Here is a 26,105-nt window from a genome sequence, read left to right on the forward strand (position 1 = left end):
TTTGGACTAGCTGAGAGCTGACTTGCAGTACGCTGGGCAACTGCAGCACCACAGCTAGCTTGTAAAGTGTGAGGGACTGTGGGTTTATCTTCACAATAAGAGCTGCTCCAGATTGCCTTCTGCAGTCTACTTATTGGAAACTTTTACTTCTGCTTGGAAAAAAAAAGATGATAATCCTATGACTTTTTGAAACATCTATTCATATAAATGTCTGCCAGCAGAAAACATGTTAAGCCTTACCAAATTCTTGTCATTGCTTCAGAGAATCCTTTGCCCAGTGACATGAATGCTTTAAGGCCTTAGACAGTAAAATAGAAGAATGAAGCAGGTTTTAAATGTAATTGTCACTGTTGGCTGTAGTTTACACCTCACTCAGTTGTGTTTTGTCCCCTTTCCATGCCAAAGCAGTCATTGAAATCCTCCTTAGCTGAGCGCAGATGAACTGGTAGGACAGTCCTAAAAAAAAGTCCCTTGATGAAAAAGTACCAAGCTGCTCTTGGTTAAGCCGATGCACTGTCATTTTTACAAATGCTGTCCACCTGAACAAGTCTGCTTTGCAGAGCTGTTAGGGTGAGGGAGGTGTGCCAGAGGAAAGGCAGGTCTCCAAGGAGGTGTTAACCCAGAGCTGGTCCTGCGTGTATTGCAGGAGTTGGAGCACAGTAGGAGTACAGAGTCAGTGGAAGGTAAATGATTAAAACTACCAGGTAGTGATTTTTTAGAGTACTTGGAGCGCCACTTTGGAAATGAGACACCTGATGAGTGCCCTTGTGTCCAGGCAAAGCTTCGTTACAGGTGACAGAAACTTCTTTGCTGAAAACGTCATGTAAGAATTGAAGCATAGACGTAAGGATTGGAAATGGATAAAAGCACAAATGTATGCTTGAAAAAGTAGATAAAGCTACTTACATCATGCACTAATAGTAAAGATTTCTCTCATGGGACTGCTGGGGTACAGGACAAGAATTTAAATGCTGGGATGATTGTTGTTCTTGGTAACTTACAAAGAATCTGTGCAATGCACTTGAGTTGTGTTTAAATCTAAGTTAAACCTGGAGTTAGACATTTGGGACATGTGTTTAAGTGCCTGTCACATTTTGAGAAGGTGTGATTTCAGGTCACCTGCCACATACCCAAATGCCTGTGCATGCCTTTGTGGGCAGTCAGGTATTTCCAGGGTGAATTTAAGGGAATATTTTGGTATTGCTCAGCCCCACTTGTTAGTATGTTCACACATGCAGTTGGGAAGGAAGTCTGAATTCATTTTCTGTCGAGTACCTGATTATGGGGTGGTTTTTAAAGCCAGAGCAGACACAGGCCTGAGTATAGAACTTCAGTGCCAGCCTGTAGTGAGTCCACAAATCACAGTTTCATGTGGAGCTGAAATGGGCTCAGCATTTAACGTAGCACAGCATTTAAGTAGCAGCTAAATATTTGATCAGTAATTCTGTGTAATGCTTTAAGAGAAGCTTCTAGAGTATTCTTATGGATGTCAATTCTTGTTTCTGAGATGCCTTTAGTTTAGTTCCATTGCGGAGCTGTGTTTACAGCACCAGTTACAGAAACAAAGCTTCACCTCCACTGTGCAAACTTGATTTAATGTGCAGCTCTGTTCTTAATTAGTTGAAAACAATGAATAAGTAGGAAATAATACTTAATTTTTTACCTTTGGGCTCGTTTATGATCCTGCTGGAGCTGAGGACAAGTGAAAGGCTTGCTCTTGCTCTTCTGATGTTGGGCAAGTTTCTTGCTTGCTCTGAGGCTCGTAAAAAGATTTTTTAGGGTTAGTTATGTAAGTCTTGTATGAAAACATTGCATCTGTTAAGTGGTGTGGTGAGGATCCAAAGAGAAAAACCATCTTGTTTTTAATAGCAAGATTTTTATAAAGTAGAAACTATTCCAAGGATTGTGTCCAGTCACAGAGCTTCACAAAGAGCTTCAAGAATTTTGAAGCACTTGATAAAATGCATTCCTGGAAGGTACCTTATGGGTTGAGTCAGTTGGAAATGCAGCTGTCTAAATTAATGTGTGAGAAAGAGTCTGCCTTGGCTGTAAGCTTTTCACAGAGACTCAGTACTGAAAAAAATAACAGCAGAGTGCCAGCATCCCAGCAAAGTCAGGTTGTGTCCCAGTTGGGAGCTGAGCAGGAGCTGGTTTCATGTGGGGCTGACCTGCCTTAGGCTGCCTTGCACACTCTTAACTAATAACCACCGAGACTGCAGGTGTGGAATGGCTCTCAGGCTGTATCCATGGAGCCCTTCTTGCACAGCAGCAGCCCTGTGTTTGTGTTGGAATTCAGAACATAACTTGGACTGTTGCAGTTGTTTTGCATCTGAAGTGCTCTATAGTGATTTTAATCCTGTGTGGCAGGAACATGGTTTGCAATAGCTGAAGATACTAGAGAGGAATTGGGGGCAGAGAAGGAACTGATGTGGAGCAAGCCTTTAGAGTTGGCTTGAAACCAGTTGGGAAAAGCTGAGATGTCTCAGACATTTCTTGTAAAGTATTTTTTTAATCTCTCCCTCATCTTGGCTTATTGCTGTGTAATGTGGAACAGTTTTTATCTGTCTCCTGTTGACACTGCAGGGACAAGAAACCAGTGCATAAGGTCAGTGCTGTGCCCACAACAAGACAGCACCTGTGGGACCTGTGATGCCCACAGGAAGAGAAGTGGGATTACAAGGCTGAGAGCCAAGGGCATGGCGTGCTGGTGAGGCCAGCGGGCATGGGGGAGGAGGTAGCTGCTCTGGGGGTGTCCTCTCTCCATTCAAGCTAAGAGAGAGTTGAGGCCAGAAGAAAACCAGGGTAAAGATCAGTGCTGTTCCAAACACCAGTAAGCACAAAGGTAATTGATACCCCAGCAAGTGTCTGAGACTGGAGTAGTCAGATAGGCCTGGGGATCTCTTCCAGCCAAGAAGCTTGGTTAAGGTGTAGGTGTCCTGTACCAAGTCAGGTATATACTAAAATATTGCAGTAGAGACCTAACTTTGAAGACTTGGTTATTCCAGGTATGAAATAATGATGTTTCCATGGTGAAGTACAGACTTCAGTTCACTTTGCCACTAGTCCATTAGAGTACGGCAAGGAGCAGAGTGCAAAAATTTCACTGTCAGTGTGTTTAGCATGTAGCTAGTTGGTAACTCTTCTCAGTGCTCGAGACTGCTGTGAAAACCTTTAGGGTTATTGAAAACTGAATATTTTAGTTTGGACACCGTAAAAATTCTGTTCATCACCCTTGGCGTGTTCATGAGAAATTTGAACTCCACACAGGTGATGTTGAAATCAATATAATCAAAGTGATTACTCAAAGAAATTAATATTGTGTCCTAGTGAATTGTGCTGTAGGTATATGAGCTAAATTTGTGAATTATTGCTGAAGCACATGTCTCTTTTTTTTTGCATTTTTTTGTTTTTTTGTTTGGGGAGGGTGGTGATTGGAGGTTTTTTGGTTTGGTTTTTCCTCCCCTCACTACAAATGTAAAAAGTAGACTTTACCTGAACTGAGACTTTCTTAACTAACTTGAATTTTTTTTTTAGCCTGAGAATTTCCTGATGTCTCCTGTAATAGAGAAGATGCTTCCCCAGTCCGTTTTTTGGGACTTGAGGAGGAATTCTTAGAAACTGTTTAAAACGTGCGATTTTTGACCTTATGTCAAAATATTTTTGCATATCTTCAGTATGTTAATTTTTTTATTCCATACCTAGTGTGATTTGTGAGAAGTTTTCAAAAGGCAGTCAGAGGCATAGATCAAGGGAGCTTGAATTCTGAATTCTGACTTAATCCTAAAATATAAGGTTAATGATATTTTTTGTGTTAGAAGCTGAGGGTTCTTTGCTTTTCCTGGTGCCATTTATTAGCTTCTTAGCTGGGATTTTGTGTAGGAAATCCAGAAGTTAAATTAGTAATGGTTGTAAAATACAGCTGCCTTGCAGAGGTGGGAGCACACAACTGGGCCTGTGAGGATACAGGTTTTGTGGCATCAGTTGGCAAACGGTTCCATTTTGTAGTTTAAAGTGCTTTTGTCAGCTGGACAGAAGCGTGTGGTGCTTCATTTTCTCTTTTGCTGTTACACCTGAGAAACAGCTGGAGAAACACTGGAGAAGTGACAGGGAAAAAAACATGGAGTTCTTCCGAGGAAAAGTAGGAAAATGGGTGTTTTCCCCAAAGGCTGCTTTAGACTCAGGTTTGCTCTGCACTTGTAAACATCTCATGCATAGAATGAATTTCAGGGAGCGTGGCAGTCGGTGCTATCTGTGTCATGTCCATACACTGTTATCACTGTAAGTGGTGTTACCTTTGCTTCCCTAACACCTGGACCAAACTCTCTGCAACCTGCTGTTACAAAGCTTCCACTTCTCTGGTCTCAGCAAATTCTGCCATGTGAGCCTCCTGCCCTGTTGCTTTTTTGTTATGTTTATGGGGGGTGGGGGTGAAGGCTGGATGGACTTCTACATGAAAGCATTTGAACTGTGGGAAGAAAAATTGCATAGATACCTGTTGGTTGGACTTGTTCTGCAGCCCTGCTTCCAAAGGTACGGAACTGCAGCTCCAAATAGTGGCTGATTTGTTGTAGGAAAGATCTTTGGGTTTATAAAAACAAATCATCTTGTGGTGGGCTTTTAGAAAACATGTCAATCTGATAGTTAACTCTTCCTTTTGAACACAGTAAACCTTTTTCATAGTTCAAATTCTAAGAGTTAAAGGTTCAAAGGTTGGGCTCAATATGTGGAATACATGTATTTGTGGAAAACAACAGTTTTTAAGGAGTTCCATCTGTCAGTGGGAGTTCATCCCACTGTCCTTTTATTGTCATGTTGCACTTGGGAAGTGTTTTGCTTTGACTAAGTGTGGTTCTTCTGTCCAACAGCAGTGAGTGGAAGAGCATCTGCAATGTCAAACACTCCTACCCACAGCATTGCAACCTCAGTGTCCCAACCTCAGACGCCGACTCCGAGTCCCATCATTTCTCCTTCAGCCATGCTGCCCATCTACCCTGCTATAGACATCGATGCCCAGGTGAGCCTGCCACCCTCACAGATGCACAAAGCTATTTTTCCTGCATCCTGAATCATTCAGTGGTGGCAAACAGCTCTATTGTATAATGGATTGGGGTCTGGGGACTGGATGTGCTGCTTTTAGAAAGCCAGAACACCCCTGAGAGTCGCAACCCACTTTCCTCAGTGCTCTTGCTGAAAAAAAAAAACGTTTCTGAATGACTAAACACTTGTATTTCTTATTCCTTTGTTGTCAGTGTGATTATGAGAAACAGCAGAGTTGTCTACTGACAGAAATTAAATGTTTTCTGGCCTGATATCCTAAGACAAAAATAAGCCTTAAAGGATTGCACACTAAGTTTTTGGTTGTGCTTTCAAGTTGTTGGCCAGAGATCACAGATGTATGAAAGTCTTGAAACTAATAATTGCTATGATTTTTTTAGCAACAGGAGATAACTCAAGCTCTCATTTCCACTAAGGGAAGGGCTTTTCTCTATTGAAAATAATTGTTAAAAGAGCAACTTTTTGTTGACTTGAGCTAGCCATCAGCAAAAAGCATACACATACTGAGTGGCATATATCTGTGCACAGCTCAGGGCTATACATAACCTGACCAAGATTTAGGCAGCATGGACTAGAGGAAAGGCATGAGATCACTGTGGAGAAAAGGAGAGAAACCTCTGGAAAATCAGACCTTGCTACTTAGCTGCTTGTGGCATTTGGCTTGGATTCTGCTGTGATGAAGCCTCTGGCTCAACTGGAGTGCTAAGAATTAATAACAGAATTTTCGCCTTCATTACACCCTCTAAAGGTCACAGCCAAGCAGTGGTAAAGAAGTTAATCTGGTTAGCAGAGCACAGATGAGAGCTTAGTTCTTGAAGAATCTCACTTCTTGTCAGGATTTCTTCTTAAATCTCCCAGCAGAGCTGCCTTGAGAAGTAGAATCCTGTCATGAACTTGCACACAGGAGGTAGCTGTCAAGTGGGGCGTCCATAAAAATGCCTTTAGCTTATGGAAGCTTTTTGTTTTGGCATGGGTACAGTTATGTTTTGATTAGCATGCAGTATAACAGGGGCTGTACTTGAAAAAGCAAGTATTCATCTGGTGTGTATATGTCTGTTTGGTTTAGACTGAGAGTAACCATGACACAGCCTTGACACTGGCTTGTGCTGGTGGCCACGAAGAACTGGTACAAACCCTGCTGGAGAGAGGAGCTAACATTGAACACAGGGACAAGAAGGGTAGGTATCTCACCATGGCAGTATGAATCCTGTCTGCTTTGCCAGTGTGTCCCACTAAATAAATCCCCAATAATCCTAGACTTCATATGAAGCCTTCAGGCTTGCTTTTCTGGTGGCCTAACTCATGTGATGTTTTCTGTTTCAGGGTTTACTCCGCTTATTTTGGCTGCTACAGCCGGCCACGTGGGTGTTGTGGAAATCTTACTGGATAATGGAGCTGATATTGAAGCCCAGTCTGAGAGAACCAAGGACACTCCCTTGTCTTTGGCTTGCTCAGGAGGGAGGCAAGAGGTGAAGTAACCCTTAAATCTTCAGAAGCTGTTGGTGAATGACAGATTATGTCAGTACAGTACAAGAATCTTCCTGAAAAGATACAGTCACACAAGAGAGCCTCACATTTTCCAATTAAGACATTACAATGTGTCTCATATAGATTGCTTTTTCTCTTGATAACTGGACCAGTGCTGTGCAGGTGTCCTTGTGAATGCTGTCATTAGTTCCTCATTATGGGACTTTCACCAGCATAATTAGATGTAGATATGAAAGTGAATGCCATGCGTGTTCTTGCTGAAAATCAGGAGTTAGACATAAATGGGTTCCATATATGAGCCGTATCAGAGTTTTTGAGGGAAAAAAAGGGAAAAAGCTGGGCTTTGGGCAGCAGAAGTGATGTCAGAACACCCTTCTGCCCAAATGTTTTGGATTTGACAGTGTATTTATCCGTGGTTTCATGGGAAAACATTCTGATTGAGAATTATGCAGGTCAAATCTAAACGTTTTTAATGCTTAAAACCTGTAAGTGAAGCAAATTTAACGTTGCACTGGAAGTTATACCACAGGTTTTCACCTCAGTGTACACTGTGATTTTAAGTTGCTAGACAGCTTAGTTTCTTGTCAAGTCCTCTGCAGGAGCAGAAAAAAGCAGGAGTACTTTGTACACCATATTGAAACTGAGTCTCTGGATCTGACAGGCTGAAATCATCATGAAGAGATTGGCTTTTTCTTGCTCTGCTGTTGAATTTGGTATGGTCATGAACAGTCATGATGGATTTTTTTAAAAGGAAGTTTTACAGTGGCTTTGGGAACACAGGTGTGGCCTCATCCAGTCATGAAGGCACAGGGCATAGCAAAGCAACTGATTAAAGCAGCTTTCTTATCATTGACATCTTCCAACAGAATACCTAGGTCTAAAAAGCATTTGTCTTGGATAGATTTGCAAGTTTGGGAGAAAACAGATGTTCTTTGTTGAAACCCTGCAGGTGGTGGAGTTGCTGCTAGCTCGAGGGGCAAACAAGGAGCACAGGAATGTGTCTGATTACACACCTTTGAGCCTCGCCGCCTCGGGTGGCTACGTGAACATTATCAAGATTCTGCTGAATGCTGGGGCAGAAATCAATTCCAGGCAAGTTCCCTTTACAGCCCTTATCTCATGTGCTTGGTTGTGAGTTATGCGAGGAAAGGGTGTGTGTTTTCCCTGCCTAGTTTTCTCTGCCTGTGTGCATTTATGCCATGCATTTATTAGTTTATTATAGTCACATTTCTGAAATTTCTGATTTTTTCGTTCTTCTCTTTCAGAACTGGTAGTAAACTGGGCATTTCTCCCTTGATGCTGGCAGCCATGAATGGGCACACTGCTGCTGTCAAGCTGTTACTGGACATGGGCTCTGATATAAATGCCCAGATAGAGACCAACAGGAATACAGCTCTGACTCTGGCCTGTTTCCAAGGAAGAACTGAGGTGGTCAGCCTGCTGCTTGACAGAAAAGCTAACGTGGAACACAGAGCCAAGGTAAAGAGCAAACAGCTGGAAGGGTCTCCAGAGAGAGGTGCTTGTAAGTCTTCATGTCTGTCATTACGTGATTTCCTTGCCTCTGTCCAAGTCGGCTTCTCTAGTCCAGTTAACTGAACTGAACTAGATAATGTATAGAAAAAAAATGGCTGCATTTAAAGGTTAAGATTTTGGTGGTTGAAAAGCTCATCAAAAATGTGTTACTTGAAAAACATGTTGATACATCTTCAGGTGCTTACAAGCGTAAGGGTGGTAATCCACTGTGTTTGTAAGTTCAATAAATAGTGTGTCAGGTCAGCCACTCACCCCCCACTAATGGCTTCTTTCTGCTGCTTGCTTGTCCCAGACTGGTCTCACTCCATTAATGGAAGCAGCTTCTGGGGGATATGCCGAGGTGGGCAGGGTCCTACTGGACAAAGGTGCAGATGTCAACGCTCCCCCAGTACCTTCATCCAGAGATACAGCTTTAACCATTGCAGCAGACAAAGGGCACTACAAGTTCTGTGAGCTCCTCATCAGCAGGTATGGTGCTTGCAAGTGAGCAGCTTAAAAAAAAAATGTATTTAGACTTCAGTTTCCCAGTCTACAAGAATTTTTCCAAATATCCAGTGAAGAGTTAGGAAATGGGAGAGGTTTCGTGTGTCAGTTGACTTTTACTACATGATTGAATTTATCCCATCTCTTCTTGGGGTCAGGATGCTTCCTTCTGCCTCAGTGCAGGGTTGTGATGGAACGTGTTTGGTTTTGCAGGGGAGCTCACATCGATGTGCGGAACAAGAAGGGGAACACTCCGCTGTGGCTGGCAGCGAATGGCGGGCACCTCGATGTTGTCCAGCTGCTGGTCCAGGCTGGAGCTGACGTGGATGCAGCTGACAACAGGAAAATAACTCCTCTCATGGCAGCCTTCCGAAAGGTACAATGTGAAGTTCAGCTTGGTTCTTGGCTAGGATTGTCTTGCTCATCCCTACCTAGCTGTTAGAGGTAGAACACACTGATATTAATTACATATTTAGTATTATGTCAGTTTATTTGAATACTGGGCATTGAATCTTCAGAAACAGACATGTGTGTCGTGTGTAATGTCTCTGTTCAATTCTAATTGCAGTTTGCCTTACAGGCAGTGTAGTGAGGCTGGTTCTGGTGTGTGTGAGGGGTGAAATTTGCATGGTGTTTCTGTGTGATAGAGCTGGGGGGAAATAGGATTGGTTCCTTCTGCAAGAGAGGATGAGGACTTCAGTCAAAAAAAGTGCCATTTAGCCTGGTTTCGGTCTAGAGATGATTTCTGTTAGTCAGGGAGTGTAGTTGAGGTGTTGCAGTACTGGGGACTTGGCAGATGACTGTAGAAGCCTGTAGCTGTTAAGCTGTTATAGATGGGTGTCTGAAAAGTGCCCCCAGCAAGGCAGAAGTTTGTGCAAGTACTTCTGGAGTAAGGGCAACCTCACGAGAGGTAATTACTTGCCTTCTCTGGTGTCAGAAATGTGCCTCACTAGTTCAGAAGGTGAGAAAGATCTCAAGACAAGTGTTGAGAGCTTCATGTGTCGAGGAGTTGCAAATAAATATTTTGCAAGAAGTGCTGGGACTGAAGTGTTTCTCAGTAAGGCCGAGGCAGCTGGTCTGATAGAAAGTGTTGTTGCTGCAATTTGTTTTGCAGGGTCATGTGAAAGTGGTGCGTTACCTGGTGAAAGAGGTAAACCAGTTCCCATCGGACTCGGAGTGCATGAGATACATAGCAACCATTACTGATAAGGTAAGGTGGGAGGGGAGGAAACGCTTGACAAGGAGCAGTGTTGTGTCTCTGCTTCAGACACAGTGATACGAATTCTCTCTAGCTCGTTGGCCACCAGCTTTCAGCCAGAGCAGGAGTCCCATTGGAACTTTTGAGGAAAAGCAGCGGGAATAAGAACACGTGGCACTTTGTACTCGATGTACTTTGTCATTTCAGGAGATGCTGAAGAAGTGCCACCTGTGCATGGAGTCAATTGTTCAAGCCAAAGACAGACAGGCTGCTGAAGCCAACAAAAATGCAAGCATTCTGCTGGAGGAACTGGACTTGGAGAAGGCAAGTGGTAGAGTTGCAGCTGGGAATATTTCTCCCTTAAAATTCCAATTTGACCTTCCTTCAAGATGGTAAGGTCAGTAGAAGTGGTTATTGGGGTATAGGAGTGTGTGTAATCACCATGATTGGAGTGTCTACAGCTGAGCATCTTCAGGTAATCTTTGAACTTCGCTATTTTTCAGAGACATTGGATCAGGAAATACCAACATAACTATTTCCTCTGTACCAAAAGAAGGATTTTCCAGTATTGTACCAAAAGAAGGATTTGTGAATATGATTAGTCAAAAAAAAAGAGTGTGGCATTTTCTAGTTATACTCATATGGGTCTTAGGTCTAAGCCCTATTTTGTGTCCTGAATATTAAAAAAATAAACTAATTTACTAAAAACCATGGTACTCTAGTAGAAATAAAACAGAAAAATCCAAGGACATAAAAAGCATTTGGATTTCTTGAAATGCAGGGGACATCTTGTAATGCTGTTCCATGTCCTTGACTTGTAGCTAAGGGAAGAAAGCAGGAGACTGGCTCTGGCTGCCAAAAGAGAGAAGAGAAAAGAGAAAAGGAGGAAGAAAAAAGAAGAACAAAGGCGAAAACTAGAAGAAATAGAAGCAAAAAATAAAGAGAATTTTGAACTTCAAGCTGCTCAGGAGAAAGAGAAGTTAAAAGCTGAAGGTGATTACTGCAATTTATTTCTAGAAAAGAAAGAATTTTGGTATGAGCTGGTATGACATCTCTAATAGATTTACAGATGTCTCATAGCCAAAGGTTTGTGTGTTTCTTGGAGCTTTGTAAAAAAAGTTAGTCCTAAAGTTGTTTGATAGGACAGGTGTGGTTTGGAAAGCAAAATACTCAGGTTTCCTCAAAGCAGCTAAATTCCTCCTGCTTTTTCTTTACTCTTGTATCAGATGATCCCGAGGTCCCAATGGAGCCTCCCAGTGCTACCACCACCACCACCATAGGTATATCTGCAACCTGGACAACATTAGCAGGCTCTCATGGGAAGAGGAATAACACCATCACCACAGCGAGCTCCAAGAGGAAAAACAGGAAAAACAAAGTAACCCCTGATAACGTTCAGATTATATTTGATGATCAGCTTCCAATTTCCTATAGCCAGCCTGAGAAGGTGAATGGGGAGTCCAAGAGCAGCAGCACGAGTGAGAGTGGTGACAGTGACAATATGAGGATCTCCAGCTGCAGTGACGAGAGCAGCAATAGCAACAGCAGCCACAAAAGTGACAATCATTCCTCCACAGCTGTCACTAACACACAGAGCAACAAAAAGCAGCCCTCGGTGCTCGTCACTTGTCCCAAGGATGAGAGGAAAGCAGTCCCTGGCAAGTCATCCATCAAGTGAGTTCCTGTGACCATGTATGCAAAGTGCAAGTCATCCTTTCTTTTTATTCTACATAATGACAGCATTTAATTCCTTTTGCAGGTTGTCTGAAGTTATCAATGAAGTGACGAGTAATTCCTTGTCTACTTGCACAAAATCCACTCCTTCTCCCCTTTCTTCTCCAAATGGAAAGCTAACCATTGCTAGTCCTAAACGTGGTCAAAAAAGGGAAGAAGGTTGGAAGGAAGTTGTGAGAAGGTAAGCACAATAATTCCCCTAATTCCCTTTGATGCTGTCCTTTGTGCAGCCTTCCTTGGCGTTGCTGAATGACCTTCTTACTGGGTTTGAGATCTCACAAAGTTGCTTTTGCATAGCTTGAATCAGAAAATACACTGTTCCTTTGACCAGCCTGCCCACAGCTTCTTGCTTGCCATGGAAGTGTTTCCTACTTAATATTGTTCTTTTTTTATATAGATCGAAGAAGGTTTCTGTCCCATCAACTGTGATTTCCAGAGTTATTGGCAGAGGAGGATGTAACATCAACGCGATCCGGGAGTGCACGGGAGCGCATATAGACATTGACAAACAGAAGGATAAAACTGGAGACCGAATCATCACAATAAGGTGAGCAGGATCCTGCTTTGGCTCTGTCCTGTGGGTATTCTCTCCTTGTAGAGTGTTTTGTTTGTCTGCATAGGGAAGTTAACGGCTTCATATGGTTTTTCCTTGGAGGATCTTTTGACAGCAGGGGAGATGAATGGGGTGGGGAAACAGAGAATTGCCACCAGCAGGTACAAAAGACAAGCTTGAGAGAGAAGGTGAAACCTAAATGTCGGGGTTCTGTGTTTGTGTTAGGGTGATGATGGGCTGGATCGTGTGTGGGAGGTCTTTGGCTAATGTAATGCGTGTAAATGTTTTCAATGCACTTTCCCTGTCCTTCCGGTTTGTAGGGGTGGCACAGAGTCCACCAGACAGGCCACACAGTTAATCAACGCTCTGATTAAGGATCCAGATAAGGAAATCGATGAACTTATTCCAAAGAACCGTTTGAAAAGTTCAACTGTCAATTCCAAAATAGGGTCCTCGACACCTGCCACCACTACAGCTGCTAACAGTTCTCTGGTGGGCATCAAAGTGACCACCGTAGCTGCTTCGTCGGCGTCTCAGTCGGCCTCCGCGCTCACCGTGCCTGCCATCTCCTCGGCCTCCACCCACAAAAGCATTAAGAACCCCGTGAACAACGTGCGGCCCGGGTTCCAGGTGTCTCTCCCGCTGGCATATCCTCCTCCGCAGTTTGCACACGCGCTCCTCGCCGCTCAGACTTTCCAGCAGATCCGTCCGCCGCGGCTGCCCATGACGCACTTCGGAGGCACCTTCCCCCCGGCCCAGTCCACGTGGGGCCCGTTTCCCGTCAGGCCGCTGAGCCCCGCCAGAGCCACCAACTCGCCCAAACCTCACATGGTGCCTCGCCACAACAGCCAGAACAGCAGCGGCTCTCAGGTGAATTCAGCGAGCTCTCTGACCACCAGTCCCACGGCCACCACGACTTCGGTGGCCTCCACCGCGCCCGGATCTTCGGCGAGCGGCAACAACCCGAGCTCCCCCTCGGTCCGGAGGCAGCTGTTCGTCACGGTGGTGAAGACGTCCAACGCCACCACCACCACCGTGACGACCACGGCGAGCAACACGAGCACGGCGCCCACCAACGCCACGTACCCGACTCCTACTGCCAAAGAACACTACCCCGCCTCGTCCCCCTCGTCGCCCTCTCCGCCCGCGCAGCCGGCGGCCGCGTCCCGCAGCAGTCCTCCCGACTGCGCCGCCGCCTCTCCCAATAAAGGCGCGCCGCCGCCCGAGCCGGAGGCGGGCAGCCCGCCCGCCGTGGATGCGGGCGGCTCGACCAGCAGCAGGCAGCCCAACCCTGGGACCAGCAGCTCCTCTGTGCATCCTGCTCATCAGCAGCCCCCGGGAGCTCCTCTGCCAGAGGCCAGGCCCCCTCTCCAGCAACCTCAGGTTCCTGCACCAGATCCTCGCATGGTCGTGCCTCCGAATTTAGCGGCGCCGAGCTCGTCCGCTCCCGCGGTAGGTGCGAGCGCCGCTCCCATGGCCTACCCTGTGCCCCAGACGTCCATGGGGTCCGCTCAGCCCGCGGCCAAGATGGAAACCCCAGCCATCAGACCGCCTGTCCACGGAACCGGCAGCGTCCCCAAGAATGCCGCCCCTGCGCAAAGCTCCTCCGTCGCAGTCCTCAACGTTAACCACATCAAAAGGCCCCACAGCGTTCCTTCTTCAGTGCAGCTTCCTTCTACCTTAAGTACACAAAGTGCTTCTCAGAATTCGGCCCACCCGGCGAGCAAGCCCATGGGGAACAACTTCAGTGCTACTCTGCCGTTCGGGCCCTTTAGTACGTTGTTTGAGAACAGCCCCACGTCCGCTCATGCCTTCTGGGGCGGGTCCGTCGTTTCCTCTCAGACAACACCAGAATCCATGCTATCAGCAAAGTCCTCGTTTTTGCCAAATTCAGAGCCGTTACATCAGTCTGATACTTCCAAAGCCCCAGGTTTTAGGCCACCGTTACAGAGGCCAGCTCCAAGTCCCTCAGGTAACTCTCTGGTTTGTGTCCATACTGTAATCATACAGTTTATTCTTGTGCTTTTTAAGCCAAGTTGAGTTCATTTCAAGTGTGCCCTGTCAAATCTAGTAACTGTTTGGCAGCCGATGGGCTTGATAAAATAGAGTTTTTGCCATTCCAGTCTGTTCCTCTCCAATAGCTGAGATAATAAGGCACTCTAATTTTCACCTCCCTTCCCTGCCACATAGTGACTCTGATACCTTGTCCTGAGGCTGCAGAAAAATATGCAGCATCTTCTAAAGGTTAGGATGGTTAAAAAAGTGGTGTTTTAATATCAACTTGTAACTTACAAGAGATGTGTTCTTTTAGTTACTAATTTTGATCCAAAAAATATAATTTCCTTGACTGCCTGAATTTTTTAGTGAGATGTTGAACCTTCTGCCCAAAATGGAGGACAAGGGGTTGTCACAGAATCTGTTACCTAGCTTCCAGAAATTACATGGTTTGGACCATCTCTGCCTGTTTCTGTAGGACCACTGTGGCATTAATGGATTGAGAGATACAACAGCACTTTTTCCATATTTTGTGAATAGGATGGTATTGAATTTTTTCGTCTTGACACACTACTCAGCATTTTGACTGTGGCCCTGTATGCCCCTAAGATACACAAAAGCATTTGTCTTAGATCCCTAAGATTTTATTTTTTCCTTTCTTCATTGAAGAGGACATGAAGGGAGGGGTAATTCTTGTATTTTTAGTATCTTGGCTAATTGGTGACGTTTGATAATAATGGAATAAGAATGATTCTTGATTTAGATAGCACAACTGCCACATACTGAATAGACTTGCAGAGTCTGAAGCTTAATACCAGTTTTCTTTGGAAAATTATAACACACGCCCCCAAAGGTGGATTGGCTCAAAGTTTTCCTTTTGTCCTTTTTATTTCCGTGATAGGGGCGACCTCTCGATGGAGTGTTGGAGCTCTGGGAGTCACCTGTGCCCGTTTTCTCTTGCAGGTATTGTCAGTATGGATTCTCCCTATGCTTCTGTAACACCTTCTTCTACACACCTGGGGAGCTTTGCCTCGAACCTGTCGGGAGGGCCGATCTACGCGCCCGGCACGCCGCTGGGCGCAGCGCCTGCAGCTGCTAACTTCAACAGACAGCATTTTTCCCCTCTTAGTTTATTGCCTCCATGTTCATCAGCATCCAACGGTGAGTTCTGCTCGGCAGGAAGCTGCTGTGTAAATGAAACTGCCTCACTGAGCTGCGTAAGGAATTCCGGGAGAAAATCCTTAGGGCAGGTTCTGGTGCTTTCCCCTACCTTTGGCCCCTGCAGTTGGGAGTTTTTTGGATGGGAAATTAATAAGCTGTTGAGTGCTGGTTTATTTAGGGAATATGTTGGTCTTTTTTATTGGCAAAAATAATGACCAAAAAAACCTTCAGGGAACAAATCAAATAGAAGAAGAAAAAAACAAACCCAACAGAAAGGTGGGGTTATGTGGACTTAATTCAGCTCTGGTGTAGGATGTAATCCTCAAATCCTCTGTTGCTGGTAGACAGTGATGCTTAGTCCTCCAGTGTCCTCCAGTGGCTGAGCTGCCAGGGCGTGATAAGCATTTTAGGTAAGGGATTAAATCAGTGGGGAATATCTCTGTGATCTGGAAATAAAATTATCCTGAGGTGGATGAATCTGACATTAACCAGCTCCCTGTTGTCAGCTGTTGGACCTTGAAGGGTGGGATGTGGCTGCGATCACTAAGTGCTCCTGTTGCTCTCCCTGCAGAATCTCCTGCTCAGTCCGTGTCCTCTGGAGTCCGAGCACCCTCTCCCACCCCTTCAGCAGTGTCCTTGGGATCAGAAAAACCCAGTAACGTTTCTCAGGACAGAAAAGTTCCTGTTCCTATTGGCACTGAACGGTCTGCACGTATTAGACAAACTGGAACGTCTACTCCTTCTGTAATTGGGAGCAACTTGGCTGCCCCAGTGGGACACAGTGGGATCTGGTCCTTCGAAGGTATAGGTGGCAGTCAAGGTATGTGTTGTTCATAGATGCACTTGAACTGATCACACCATTGTGTTTGCCAAACTTGCCTTCAGCACAGGAGCATGCAGAAGCGAGTGCCGGAAAACGCAGAAATGATCTTTCCAAAGGATTTGGAGCAAGACTTTTCTCAGCCTTCCTATCCACTTAATTGTTTTAACAAGGTTTCTGAAACCCTCAGGGGTTCTGAAACATCCTGGCTGTGAAGATCTGGTAGTCCAAATTCGAGCAGGAAAAACAAAAACAGGGTTTCCAGGGATGAACACAGTGAGGATCATTGAATTTAGGATGCAAGGAAGTTAAGGTCTCACAAGATAATTGTGTGGAGTTTTTTGTTGATAAAGAGATTGTTTGTACAGTAGGAGTTAATATTTCATTTGTAGCTAAGGTAGAAGTTCTTGTGCTGAGAATGGTGCTTTTATAAAGTGATAATATTCTACATTTGAGTTTCCTTTGGTTTTTTCAGCCATTTGCCTTCTAGCACAAGGCTCTTGGCTCTCCTGGAGTCACATAGAATTTAGTATTTCAGAATTTATTAACAATTTCAGTTAGTGTTTTTTTCATATTGATTGGGTTTTTTTTTTTTTTTGTGTGGAGTTATAATTTCTTTAGGGTTTTTTTTTTTTTTTTTTTTTTTTTTTTTTTTTTTTTTTTTTGCTTGGGATGAGGGATAGGAATATTGAGATTGTGTTGGATTGGGCCTCTGGATGCCCTGTCAGCCTCCTGGCAGGTTTGCCAAGAGTTCTGCCTTTATTGCTCAGGGCTTTATCCAATCTGCTCTGGAAAACCTGCAAGGCTTGGAACTGCTCCACCTCGCAGAGCAGTCTGTTTGATTGGGTCCTTGACTGAGTCCAGACAGCTGAAGCTTTTAATTGACTGACTGTGCTGGAATTTTTCCCCAAATACAAACCGTCTTTTTAACTTCACTAGTGGCCTTTTCCCGGGTAAAGCTTTAGAAATTTAGAAATATTTGCATTGTGTAAAAGTTGTGCTTTCTGCTTTGGTCAATTACTTCAACATTTTGATTTTCAGTTCACAATGGGATTGGCTCTTCTGTACCTGAGTATTAGAAGTGTTTCTGTACTCTTTCTCCAAATACACTTCTCTTATGTTTTGTTTTGAAAATTGGATTTCTGGATGTCTGGGGTTTGAACTGTAGCACCAATACCAAGCTGCCTCTGATGAATTCACAGAATTAGAATGAGAGGACATATCTGCAGCTGGTTATTTTCTGGTCTTGGTTTGCACAGATACTTCTGTGTCCCTTGGTAGTAAAGTAGAGCAAATGGTCTTTGTAGTGTACATACCCTTCCCACAGCCCCAAAGGCACGAGGAATTGAGGTTTTTGGAGGAGGGGGAGTTAGCCCAAATTCCAGCTTTGCTGTTGAGATGGAGGAGGGTTGCAGGGGCAAGGCTGTGGTTGCAGGTAGTGGCTGGCAGTGGCTCAGGGTGCAGGGGCCATGCCTGGTGTTGTCCAGCCCGTGAGCTCTGGCGCAGGTGGAGCCTGGGAGCTGCAGCTGGCGGGCGGTGGGGCTGTGGGTAACGCTGGTGTCTGTGCTGCAGATAAGGTGGACTGGTGTCACAGCGGGATGGGGAGCCACATGATCCACAGGCCCATGTCTGATCCCGGCGTGTTCTCACACCAAGCCATGGACAGAGACAGCACGGGAATCGTGACGCCTTCCGGTACATTCCATCAGCCCGTCCCTGCAGGATACATGGACTTCCCGAAAGTTGGGGTAAGGGCCGCCCCGGCCCCCGTGCGCAGCGGGAATCCCCTCCTGTCCTCCTGTCTGTGCGTCCCTGAAACCATCCTAACTGCTGCTTTTCCTTCCCCTCAGGGAATGCCTTTTTCTGTGTATGGGAACGCCATAATTCCTCCTGTAGCCCCCATCACAGATGGTACTGGAGGCCCCATCTTTAACGGGCCTCATGCTGCTGACCCATCTTGGAACTCGCTGATAAAGATGGTTTCAAATTCCACAGAAAACAATGGGCCTCAGACGGTAATTGTTCCATCTCTTTAGCACTGTGTATTTTACTCAGAATGTACCATGATTCCTATCTGTGCAGTTAAGCATTTGGGACAAGAAATGTCAGGGTGAAGTTTCATAGGAAAAGCCAGTTTATGTGCTCTTAGTTAAGCTTTCCCTTCTCAAGAAGGGAACGCAGCAACAGGGCTGCTGCTGGGCTGTGTAGTTTAGGATGTGTCTTAGGAGCCCACGGAGGAAAGGCGTAAAGCAGCTCTTTAGGAAGGGACTAAGTAGCTCTTTGCTGCTCTGATCTTCCCTGGTTTGTCCACTAAATATAATTGAGGCAGAGGGATTAAATGCCCTAAACCTCTTGTTCGTGCTCAGGAGCTAATACTATAATGGAACATCAGTAGCTCTAGCTAGATTATATCCTGTGCTTATGTTTCATTAGACAGTGATCCCTGTTACACTGTTACTAAATAAAGATGTTTCTGGGCTTAATTTGCTTGGGAATGATCCAGGCGGTGGGGAGCAGCTCTCAGCTCTGGTAAACCATGGGTGTGAGGGAGAGGGGGTTTGTCCACAGTTCAGCTATTGCTCTGACGTGGCTTCTTGCCTCTGCGAGGTGATTTCTGATTTAACAAGGAAACTTTGTCCCCCAAAGAAAGCTTTACTTGCTTGGACTTGGGATTTCCCAGAGCTGAAGGTTAGGAAGAAATAAGGTGGCAGAAATCAGGTTCTTGTTTGTGTGAACTTAAGGTCAAGAGGAGAGCAAGGTCCTTGCTGTGGGAGCCAGAAGGATTTGGGAACGGGGCTTGCAGATGATGTGCTGCACACGCAGAGCCCTGTTACTTGTCGTGGAGAGGAAGAGCCCTGAGCCCTGCAGCTCCCTGTGAGCTGTGCCCTGCCTGGAGCAGCCCAAAGCACGCTGTTAACGCAGGTCTCTCTTGCAGGTGTGGACTGGAACTTGGACACCTCACATGAACAGTGTGCATATGAACCAACTGGGCTGAGTGGGATCAACGTGCTGGCCTTGAGATTCCTTCTTTTGCAGAGGAAACCACAATTGGCAGAAACAGTTTATGTGCTCCCAGATCATTCTACTGATGTGCTTGACTGAAGTGTGTAGGCTTTTTGCAGAAGAACTTACTAACTGACCTTTTTCTGTGAACATTGTGACCGCCCATTCCCCACCATCATATGTTTCAACTTAGTTAGACTTTCTTCTTTCCTTTCCTCCTTTTTTTTTTTTTTTTTTCTTTTTTTTTTCTTTTTTTTTTTTTTTTTTTGACATAACTTTCTGTTGAAGCTGTTCTTTGGCTGGTTGGTTTTAGTACTGTAAACTGCTTCTGAGCAAACACAGAAATTTAGCAAAATTATGTAAACTTGATCCTGAAGTTTTAGAATGGCAAATAAATGTACAATTGTTTACATAACAAATGGCTAAGCAGAAAGTAAATTTCAATATGTCAGTTATAGAGGCTCTACTTTATGTAGACTTAAATTAATGTGAGATATGTACCTTCATATTCAGAAATCTGGATGTTTCCTTCATACATTAAACTATTAATAAGCATAACTTTTCTACTCGTGTAATTTAAGTAAGTTATAAAAACAAAAACACCCCAGGCATTATCAGAGGGCGTTTTCCAAATGTGTGTTGGATATTTTTTTGAGAACGCATACATTCTCTATTTGGCATCTGGGGAGAGCCTCTCTGCTGAAGGCTCCAAAGGCAGGTCTGTCCCAGGATAAGGCCCAGGAAGGCTTATTTGCAAGAGTCCTGGTGGGAATTCCCATACACATTGTCAGGAGCTGTCACCTGTGGACAGCAGTAGCAGGAGATGAAGGAGGGGAGGTCCTGTGTCCCCTGGCTGGATGAGCAGTGGCACAGATTCAGTCAGGATCCCTGTACAGTTCCCTTACAGAGCATTTAAAGGAGATCCACAGCTCAGATTTAAGAAGTATTACTTGGTTTTATTGTGGTTCCTCTTTTGAAAACCAAGAAAACACCTCAGCTGGCCACAGAATCGACTGCATTTTAACTGTTGTGATATTTGAGGTGTCCACAAACCTTCTCTGTACCCAAGGCCATATGCCTGCCCTTGGGTGCTGCTCTCTATAAAAGCAAGGTCCTTCTTCCAGCTGTCTGATCTCCTGAAATACATCCTGTGAAGATCTGGTAGTAGCAAAATGGATCCCAAAGTGAGCAAGTGCACAGAAAATGGTTTGACACTCCATCTCACACCTTATCGTGGTGGGGGTGAGTGCCTTTTCCCTCTGCTGCAGTCATTTGCTGCAGGCTTTAGTGCTGTCTGGGGTTATTAATTATTAATCCCACTGAGAAACAGTGCTCAGTATGTATTACGGCCATGAATTCCAGAGTCTCCTGTTGACCTGCCAGTTTAATCCATGCCTGGGGCAGTAACAGGCTGATGGCACCACCGTGGCTGTGGCCTGGACACAGGAGATCCTGGCTGGGGGGATTGGACCATTTTTAGTCCCAGGTACTTTTTCTTTTCCCCCACACCATGTAATGTGTTTTATTTGTGCAATAAACCAAGGAATGCACTCTTTTGAGAGCAGGCAGTTGCTGTTTATTTGGGAAAAGGGAACAGAACAGAGTTAGAACAAACATGGAGAGGAAGAGAACATGCTGCAGAGAGTGTACGGTCTAAAGGGTATTCTGACCTCTCCTTGCCACAGAAGGGTAAGGAGACACAGTTCAGAACCTGGCTGGGCAGGAGAACACAGCTAGTGTGGAATGATGAGGTGCTTGTTAATGATTAATTGCTCTTGAATATAATTTTCAGGCTGAGAGAGTTGGGGCTGTTCAGCCTGGAGAAGAGAAGGTTGTGTGGGTTGGTGCTTTTAAGTTTTAGCTTTCATATTTTCCAGATTCTGCACTGCATTAGTATGTGACTGTGAACTTCATATAAGGTGTTAGCAAAGTTTTCCTCACAGCTTAGTTAGACAAAACAATCCTTTTCCAGCCCGAGAACCAAGGACACAGCTGCAGCTTCAGGCCCAAAAAGTGTAAACAACAGCAAATTGAGGAGAGCAATCTGGGAGGGTGGGACTGCAGAACCTGGAGCTGTAATTGGACAAAAACTTAAAAAAGTGGGAAAACTCCTGACTCTTGAGTCCATTTTGGGTGTAGCCACGGCCAGGCTCTTGTACTGCCCAAGGTGAATCCTCTGAAGGGCTTTTAATAAATCCCCACTTTCATTCCTTTCACACTGTGTAGCCTCTGTTCCAGGTGGCCTCTCAAGGCATCGGGTTCTTCATAGCAGCCTTTTGGTATCTGAAGTGGCCTACAACAAGTAAGCCCAAGAGGGACTCCTTGTCAGCAGCTGCAGTGGTAGGACAAGAAGTAATGGGTACAAATGGAAAAAGGGGAAATTTAGGCTAGCTATTGGGAAGAAGTATTTACTGGAAGAGGGGTGAGACACTGGTGCAACCCTGGCAGGGCTCAAAGCCAGTTTGGATAAGACCTCGAACCTTCACACAGGGTTTGGTGTGAGCCTGCAGGGCTATGTGTTGGACTCCGTGATCCTCGTGGCTCCTTCCCAGCTCAGTGTGATGTGGTGGGAGGTGTCCCTGCCCCCGGCAGGAGTCCTTCGGCGCTGCTCCTAGCTCCATCGCAGGCCGGTTCCAGGCCGGTGACGGAACAGCGCAGGGAGCGGAGCCGGGCTGGGCGCTCCCCTGCCCTCAGCCCCTTCCCGCGCCCTCGGCCGCCATGACGGCAGCGGGGCGGCGCGCGGCCCGCGCATGCGCGGCAGGGAGGAGGGCGCCGCCGGCATGTGGCGGCTGGCGCGGGCGGGCGCGCGGGCCCCGCCGGCCCTGGCGGCGGCGGCGGCGGCGGGAGCGGGGCTGGGAACGGGAGCGGGAACGGGCACGGGCGGCTCCGAGGGCTGGTACGAGTGGGCGGCGCGATCCGCGCCCGTGCACTGGGCCGAGAGCGGGCTGGCGGCGCTGCAGGAAGCCACCGGGCTGCCGTGCTGGGCCGCCATCGCCGGCGGGGCCGCCGTGCTCCGGACCGCCGTCACCCTGCCGCTGGCCGCGCAGCAGGGCCGGCTCCTGGCCAAGGTGGGAGCGCTGAGGGGCGGGAACGGCTCTGAGGGGCGCTGAGGGGCGCTGAGGGGCGGTGGCGGCGCTGAGGGGCGGGAACGGCTCTGAGGGGCGCTGAGGGGAGGACTGTGAGGGGCTGAGGGGGCCGCGGAATAAACGTCGCAGTTCTGCTGCTGCAGCGGGTTTAGGGGCGTTTGGGGCTTTTTAAAAGGAATTTTTTTATATTTTGTACTTATTTTGGCTGCTAAAGTGAGCATCTTGCGCCCTGGCGTCAAGGGGCCTCATGCTGTGGGTAGTGACTTTGCTCACTGCCAAGTTGTGCCCTCATGGCCTTTATTTTATTACTCCAAATTTTATTACTCTTTTTTATTACTTTTTAAATTTATATATATATAAGATTTAAGTATTTCTATCGTATATATTAAAATATATATTTTTGTTAATATTTATTTTATTGCTCTGTATTTTATTTAGATTATTTACTACATTATTTATATTATTTATATATATTATTTAAATATTTCTGTCATATATAGCAATATATGTTTCACACAGTATATTGTAAGTAATGCATTCTATTGTAGACGTTTTCTATTGTATATTTATATTTTTGTGGTATTATTAGTTTTTATTATTGTCATTTCATTGTTATCATTGAGGTGGCATAAAAACTGGGTCTTTTTTGAGTCGTGTAGCTGATTACAAGGCCTGAATGCAGGCAAAAAAGTAGTTAAGAGTTGCCCTGATTTCAGGTGTGATAGAAATAATTTTTGTCTTAAAAAAGTGTAGCATTTAAAAAGAGTAAAATTCTGTTTGCATTTCATGCAGTAGTAAGAGTATCTTAGATTGTTTTGGTAATTATTTGTCACTATTATCTGCACTCGGTTATTTTGTTTAGAGATGAAAGGTGTTCACTGATGTTGAACAAGATGCCTTGTCCCTCACAGTTTACTACCTGTAGAGGTGTTAAATTACAGTGATAATTATTCTGTTTGATGCCTGTGCTGTAATTAAATCATAGAAGGGTAATTAATATGTGTAATAGCTCCAGAGGTATTAAATTACATGGTGGCAATGTGTATGTTTAATTCCTGTACAGATATTAAATGTTACAGTGATAATTAATAAGTTTAAAAGTTGTTCAGGTGTTGACTTACCAGGGATTCCCAATAACAGAGGTAGGAGAGGGAGCAATTGTTACCTGTCTCTGTGCCCAGACAGTTCTCCTTTTCTTTAGCTAGCTGGAAAACCTGCAGCCTGAGATTAAGGAACTTGCGCAGCGCCTTCGCCATGAGGTTTCAGTGCGTGGAAAGCAGCTGGGGTGGTCTGAAAAGGTGGCCAGGTACGAGGGGGATTGCTCACACCTCCTGAATCCAGAGAAGTGTGGCAGGAAGGAAGCTCCCCCAAACAACACCCTTACAGCAAGATTCTGCCATTTCCCAAAGCGCTGAGCTTTTGTTTTCCTCCCGGGAAAGGTTCCACTTCGCCAGGAACATGCGGAGGATCGTGGCGGAGCTGTACGTGCGGGACAACTGCCACCCCTTCAAGGCCACCGTGCTGCTGTGGGTGCAGGTGCCCCTGTGGGTCTGCGTGTCCCTGGCTCTGCGCAACTGCAGCGTCGGCGCCCTGGGCCCTGCAGGTGCTGCTCCTCTCCCCTCACCTGCCCTCGGCTTTCTGCGGCCACAGACACCTCGCGGCTTAAGGGCCACAGTGTCCTGAGCCAGGTGTGCAGGCTGGTATAGGAAACAGGCAGCTGCCGAGGTTTTAACCTTAATAGAGCTTGAGCTTTAATTAACTCATTAATAGAAATAATTGGCGATTAGTATAATTTTATACTTAATGTAGTCTGTTAATCTTGTTTAGCAAGTAATGTTACACATGCCACAGTACGCTCGCATTAATTGGTGTTTTTCCCTTCCATATGAAACATTGCAGACAAGGTGAATGTGTAAAGGTCTTTTAATTTTAAAAAATTACATAGTGATTTTTTTAGACATGAGTTTATTGTTTGCTCTTTTAAGCAAAAATGCAGCTAGTTATACAGTTAGTAAGAAAAACATTTTTTTTTTCAAAACCAGGAAATAAACATTGTAGGTTACTGCATTCTTATTTTCCTCATTGACTTAAAATATTTGAGATGGAAGTATTTTTTATCACAGATTTACCTGTCCTTGGCTGTCATGAGCTAAGCTGGGTCTCAGCTTGCATCTTTCACTTTTCTTATATTCGTAGCAGAGTGTTAAACCAAGGATTCTTGCTTTAATCTTACTTAGTATGTGGATAAAACATACCTAGAAACTTGGGTCTGTGATTTAGCTCAAGTTCTGGCTCACTTGAGACAGCAAATTTTACTGAATTCTGTATTATCTCCAAATTTTTCCTGCAGTACAAGAGCAGTTTTCCTCAGGAGGAGCACTGTGGTTTACAGACCTCACGGCACCTGATTCCACGTGGATTTTGCCAGTTTCCCTGGGGCTGGTGAATTTGCTGGTGGTGGAGGTACGTTGGTGGATTAAACCAGCAGCAGTGACTGCAAAGGGCTGACACATCAAGGTGGTTGCAGGTTATCACTGCTCTAAATGCACTGGGCAGAAGTGAAACACAGTCTGTTTGCTCTGTGTATTTTACTGTGCAGGTGTCTTTGTTCTGAGACCTCCAGGTCGGATGTCACATGTCTCAGATCTACCTGAGCTTCAGTAATAGTTAGTCTTGACTACAGGTTCCTGCTCTAGTGAGATTTCTGGGTGTTAATCCTCAGTATGGCCGTTTCAAAAGGAGCTTGTTTCTAACTGTGAGTTTCTCCTCTCTCAGATCTTTGCTTCCCAGAGGAAGATGCCACTTTCCCGGTTCCAGAAGCTTGTGACGCACTTCTTCCGCGCGGTGTCCGTGGTGATGGTGCCCATTGCTGCCACAGTGCCCTCCGTGAGTACCGAGGTGGCCTCTGGGATGGCACTGTGGCTGCTCTGCTCTGAGCTTAAAGGGCAGCCCGAAGGCCTCAGGTGTTCTTTATTTGTACTGCTGCGTGCTTAAAGAAAGTCAGTGTTCTGTCTATGTGTATGTTTAAATCTTGATGCCTTTGGAATACTTTTGTTCAAGGAGGAAGACTTTGCAAACTTCGCAGTTAATGTCCTTGTAGTCTGAAAAAGGAGAGGAAAGTTTTATGTAAAGACACATAGGCAAATATTTGTTAACTGGAAATCAGTGTGGTTCTTAAATTAGGAAATTTTCTTTCTTCGAAGTTCTCATTTTTATCAGGTTTACTACTGCAGAGTATTCTTAGCAAAAACAAAGTGTCTGGTTGTTTGGGTCAATTATAGTTTCAAATACAGGAGTTGAAGCTAGTTTAATACGAATTAATTTAGGAACTGTCAAGCCTCAGTGTAGATGACACTTTTCCCCAGGAGAGCTCAGAGCCAGACAGTTCCATTTCAGATGGAAGCCATTATTGCAGATGAGAGGAGGAGTGTTTTAGGTGAGTTACTTTTCTCAGTCTCTGGGGGTAACCCAGAGCTGTGGTTCGGAGGAGCTGCCTAGGGCCGGTGCTGTCCTTGGCTGCAGGGAGCTGACCTGTGCTTGTCTTGCTGCAGTCCATGGCGCTGTACTGGCTGTCCTCGAGCCTGGTGGGACTGTGCCACAACCTGCTGCTGCGCTCCCCCGCCTTCCGCCGGCTCTGCTGCATCCCACCGACCAGATCCGACTCGGACACTCCCTACAGGGACATCGTGGCTGCCTTGGCCGCCAGATACAGCTTCGGGAGACAGCCCCGCTGAGCTCCAGGAGAGCTGCCTCAGGAGTGCAGCAGTGCTCTTTCACTGAGATGTGCTTCTTCGCTGTGTATTTATTTTGAAATAAAACGCTGGCTGGCCATCAACAAGGATTGGTCAGCAAAAATGTGTCTTTACTGGGAAGCTTTGTTTCAAGGGTGGTTGCTTTGCAGTTGCAATAGTCCAGAAATCCAGGTTTGTCTCCTGAATTAGCATCAGAAATTGGCCAGGTGAGTGTTAAACTGCGACTCATATACTGTGCTTCTTT

The 26,105-nt window shown here is 45.5% G+C and overlaps 2 protein-coding genes across 7 annotated transcripts in view; both read left to right on the forward strand.

Annotated features, from left to right (window-relative positions):
* ANKRD17 (ankyrin repeat domain 17) overlaps positions 1 to 19,581 on the forward strand; it is a 67,837-nt gene extending 48,256 nt beyond the window's left edge. For 2 of the 4 annotated variants that reach the window (XM_056490533.1, XM_056490535.1), the window contains 19 exons: positions 4,866 to 5,014; positions 6,122 to 6,233; positions 6,379 to 6,524; positions 7,493 to 7,635; positions 7,809 to 8,022; positions 8,369 to 8,544; positions 8,773 to 8,935; positions 9,674 to 9,769; positions 9,965 to 10,081; positions 10,579 to 10,750; positions 10,984 to 11,431; positions 11,517 to 11,672; positions 11,889 to 12,038; positions 12,365 to 14,016; positions 15,003 to 15,200; positions 15,772 to 16,020; positions 17,593 to 17,768; positions 17,871 to 18,035; positions 18,956 to 19,581. In XM_056490533.1, coding sequence (XP_056346508.1) covers positions 4,866 to 5,014; positions 6,122 to 6,233; positions 6,379 to 6,524; positions 7,493 to 7,635; positions 7,809 to 8,022; positions 8,369 to 8,544; positions 8,773 to 8,935; positions 9,674 to 9,769; positions 9,965 to 10,081; positions 10,579 to 10,750; positions 10,984 to 11,431; positions 11,517 to 11,672; positions 11,889 to 12,038; positions 12,365 to 14,016; positions 15,003 to 15,200; positions 15,772 to 16,020; positions 17,593 to 17,768; positions 17,871 to 18,035; positions 18,956 to 19,015 — 4,742 coding nt within the window. In that variant the 3' untranslated portion in view covers positions 19,016 to 19,581. The remainder of the gene's footprint in view (positions 1 to 4,865; positions 5,015 to 6,121; positions 6,234 to 6,378; positions 6,525 to 7,492; positions 7,636 to 7,808; positions 8,023 to 8,368; positions 8,545 to 8,772; positions 8,936 to 9,673; positions 9,770 to 9,964; positions 10,082 to 10,578; positions 10,751 to 10,983; positions 11,432 to 11,516; positions 11,673 to 11,888; positions 12,039 to 12,364; positions 14,017 to 15,002; positions 15,201 to 15,771; positions 16,021 to 17,592; positions 17,769 to 17,870; positions 18,036 to 18,955) is intronic. The other 2 variants (XM_056490534.1, XM_056490536.1) reach the window with 1 other exon arrangement.
* A 2,177-nt stretch (positions 19,582 to 21,758) lies between these two features.
* Positions 21,759 to 25,974, forward strand: LOC130252699 (cytochrome c oxidase assembly protein COX18, mitochondrial). 3 transcript variants are annotated; one of them, XM_056490538.1, is made up of 6 exons: positions 21,759 to 22,091; positions 23,315 to 23,415; positions 23,549 to 23,712; positions 24,460 to 24,572; positions 24,885 to 24,995; positions 25,661 to 25,974. In XM_056490538.1, exons 1-6 carry the CDS (start codon positions 21,774 to 21,776, stop codon positions 25,841 to 25,843), a joined length of 990 nt encoding a protein of 329 aa, XP_056346513.1. In that variant the 5' UTR covers positions 21,759 to 21,773; the 3' UTR covers positions 25,844 to 25,974. The 3 variants fall into 3 exon arrangements, with proteins under 3 accessions (XP_056346513.1, XP_056346515.1, XP_056346516.1); XM_056490541.1 differs by having other exon boundaries at positions 22,001 to 22,091; positions 23,311 to 23,415; XM_056490540.1 differs by lacking the exon at positions 23,315 to 23,415 and having other exon boundaries at positions 21,846 to 22,091.
* The last annotated feature ends 131 nt before the right edge of the window (positions 25,975 to 26,105 follow it).

The sequence above is a fragment of the Oenanthe melanoleuca genome, chromosome 4 (assembly GCF_029582105.1).
Source record: "Oenanthe melanoleuca isolate GR-GAL-2019-014 chromosome 4, OMel1.0, whole genome shotgun sequence".
NCBI lineage: Eukaryota > Metazoa > Chordata > Aves > Passeriformes > Muscicapidae > Oenanthe > Oenanthe melanoleuca.

Excerpts from the sequence above, each read along its gene's own strand:
- LOC130252699 (XM_056490538.1), top strand. The coding sequence starts at position 21,774 with ATGCGCGGCAGGGAGGAGGGCGCCGCCGGCATGTGGCGGCTGGCGCGG. Across the intron at positions 23,713-24,459 it reads CGGCGCCCTGGGCCCTGCAG|TACAAGAGCAGTTTTCCTCA; the intron begins GTGCTGCTCCTC and ends TTTTTCCTGCAG. Across the intron at positions 24,996-25,660 it reads TTGCTGCCACAGTGCCCTCC|TCCATGGCGCTGTACTGGCT; the intron begins GTGAGTACCGAG and ends GTCTTGCTGCAG.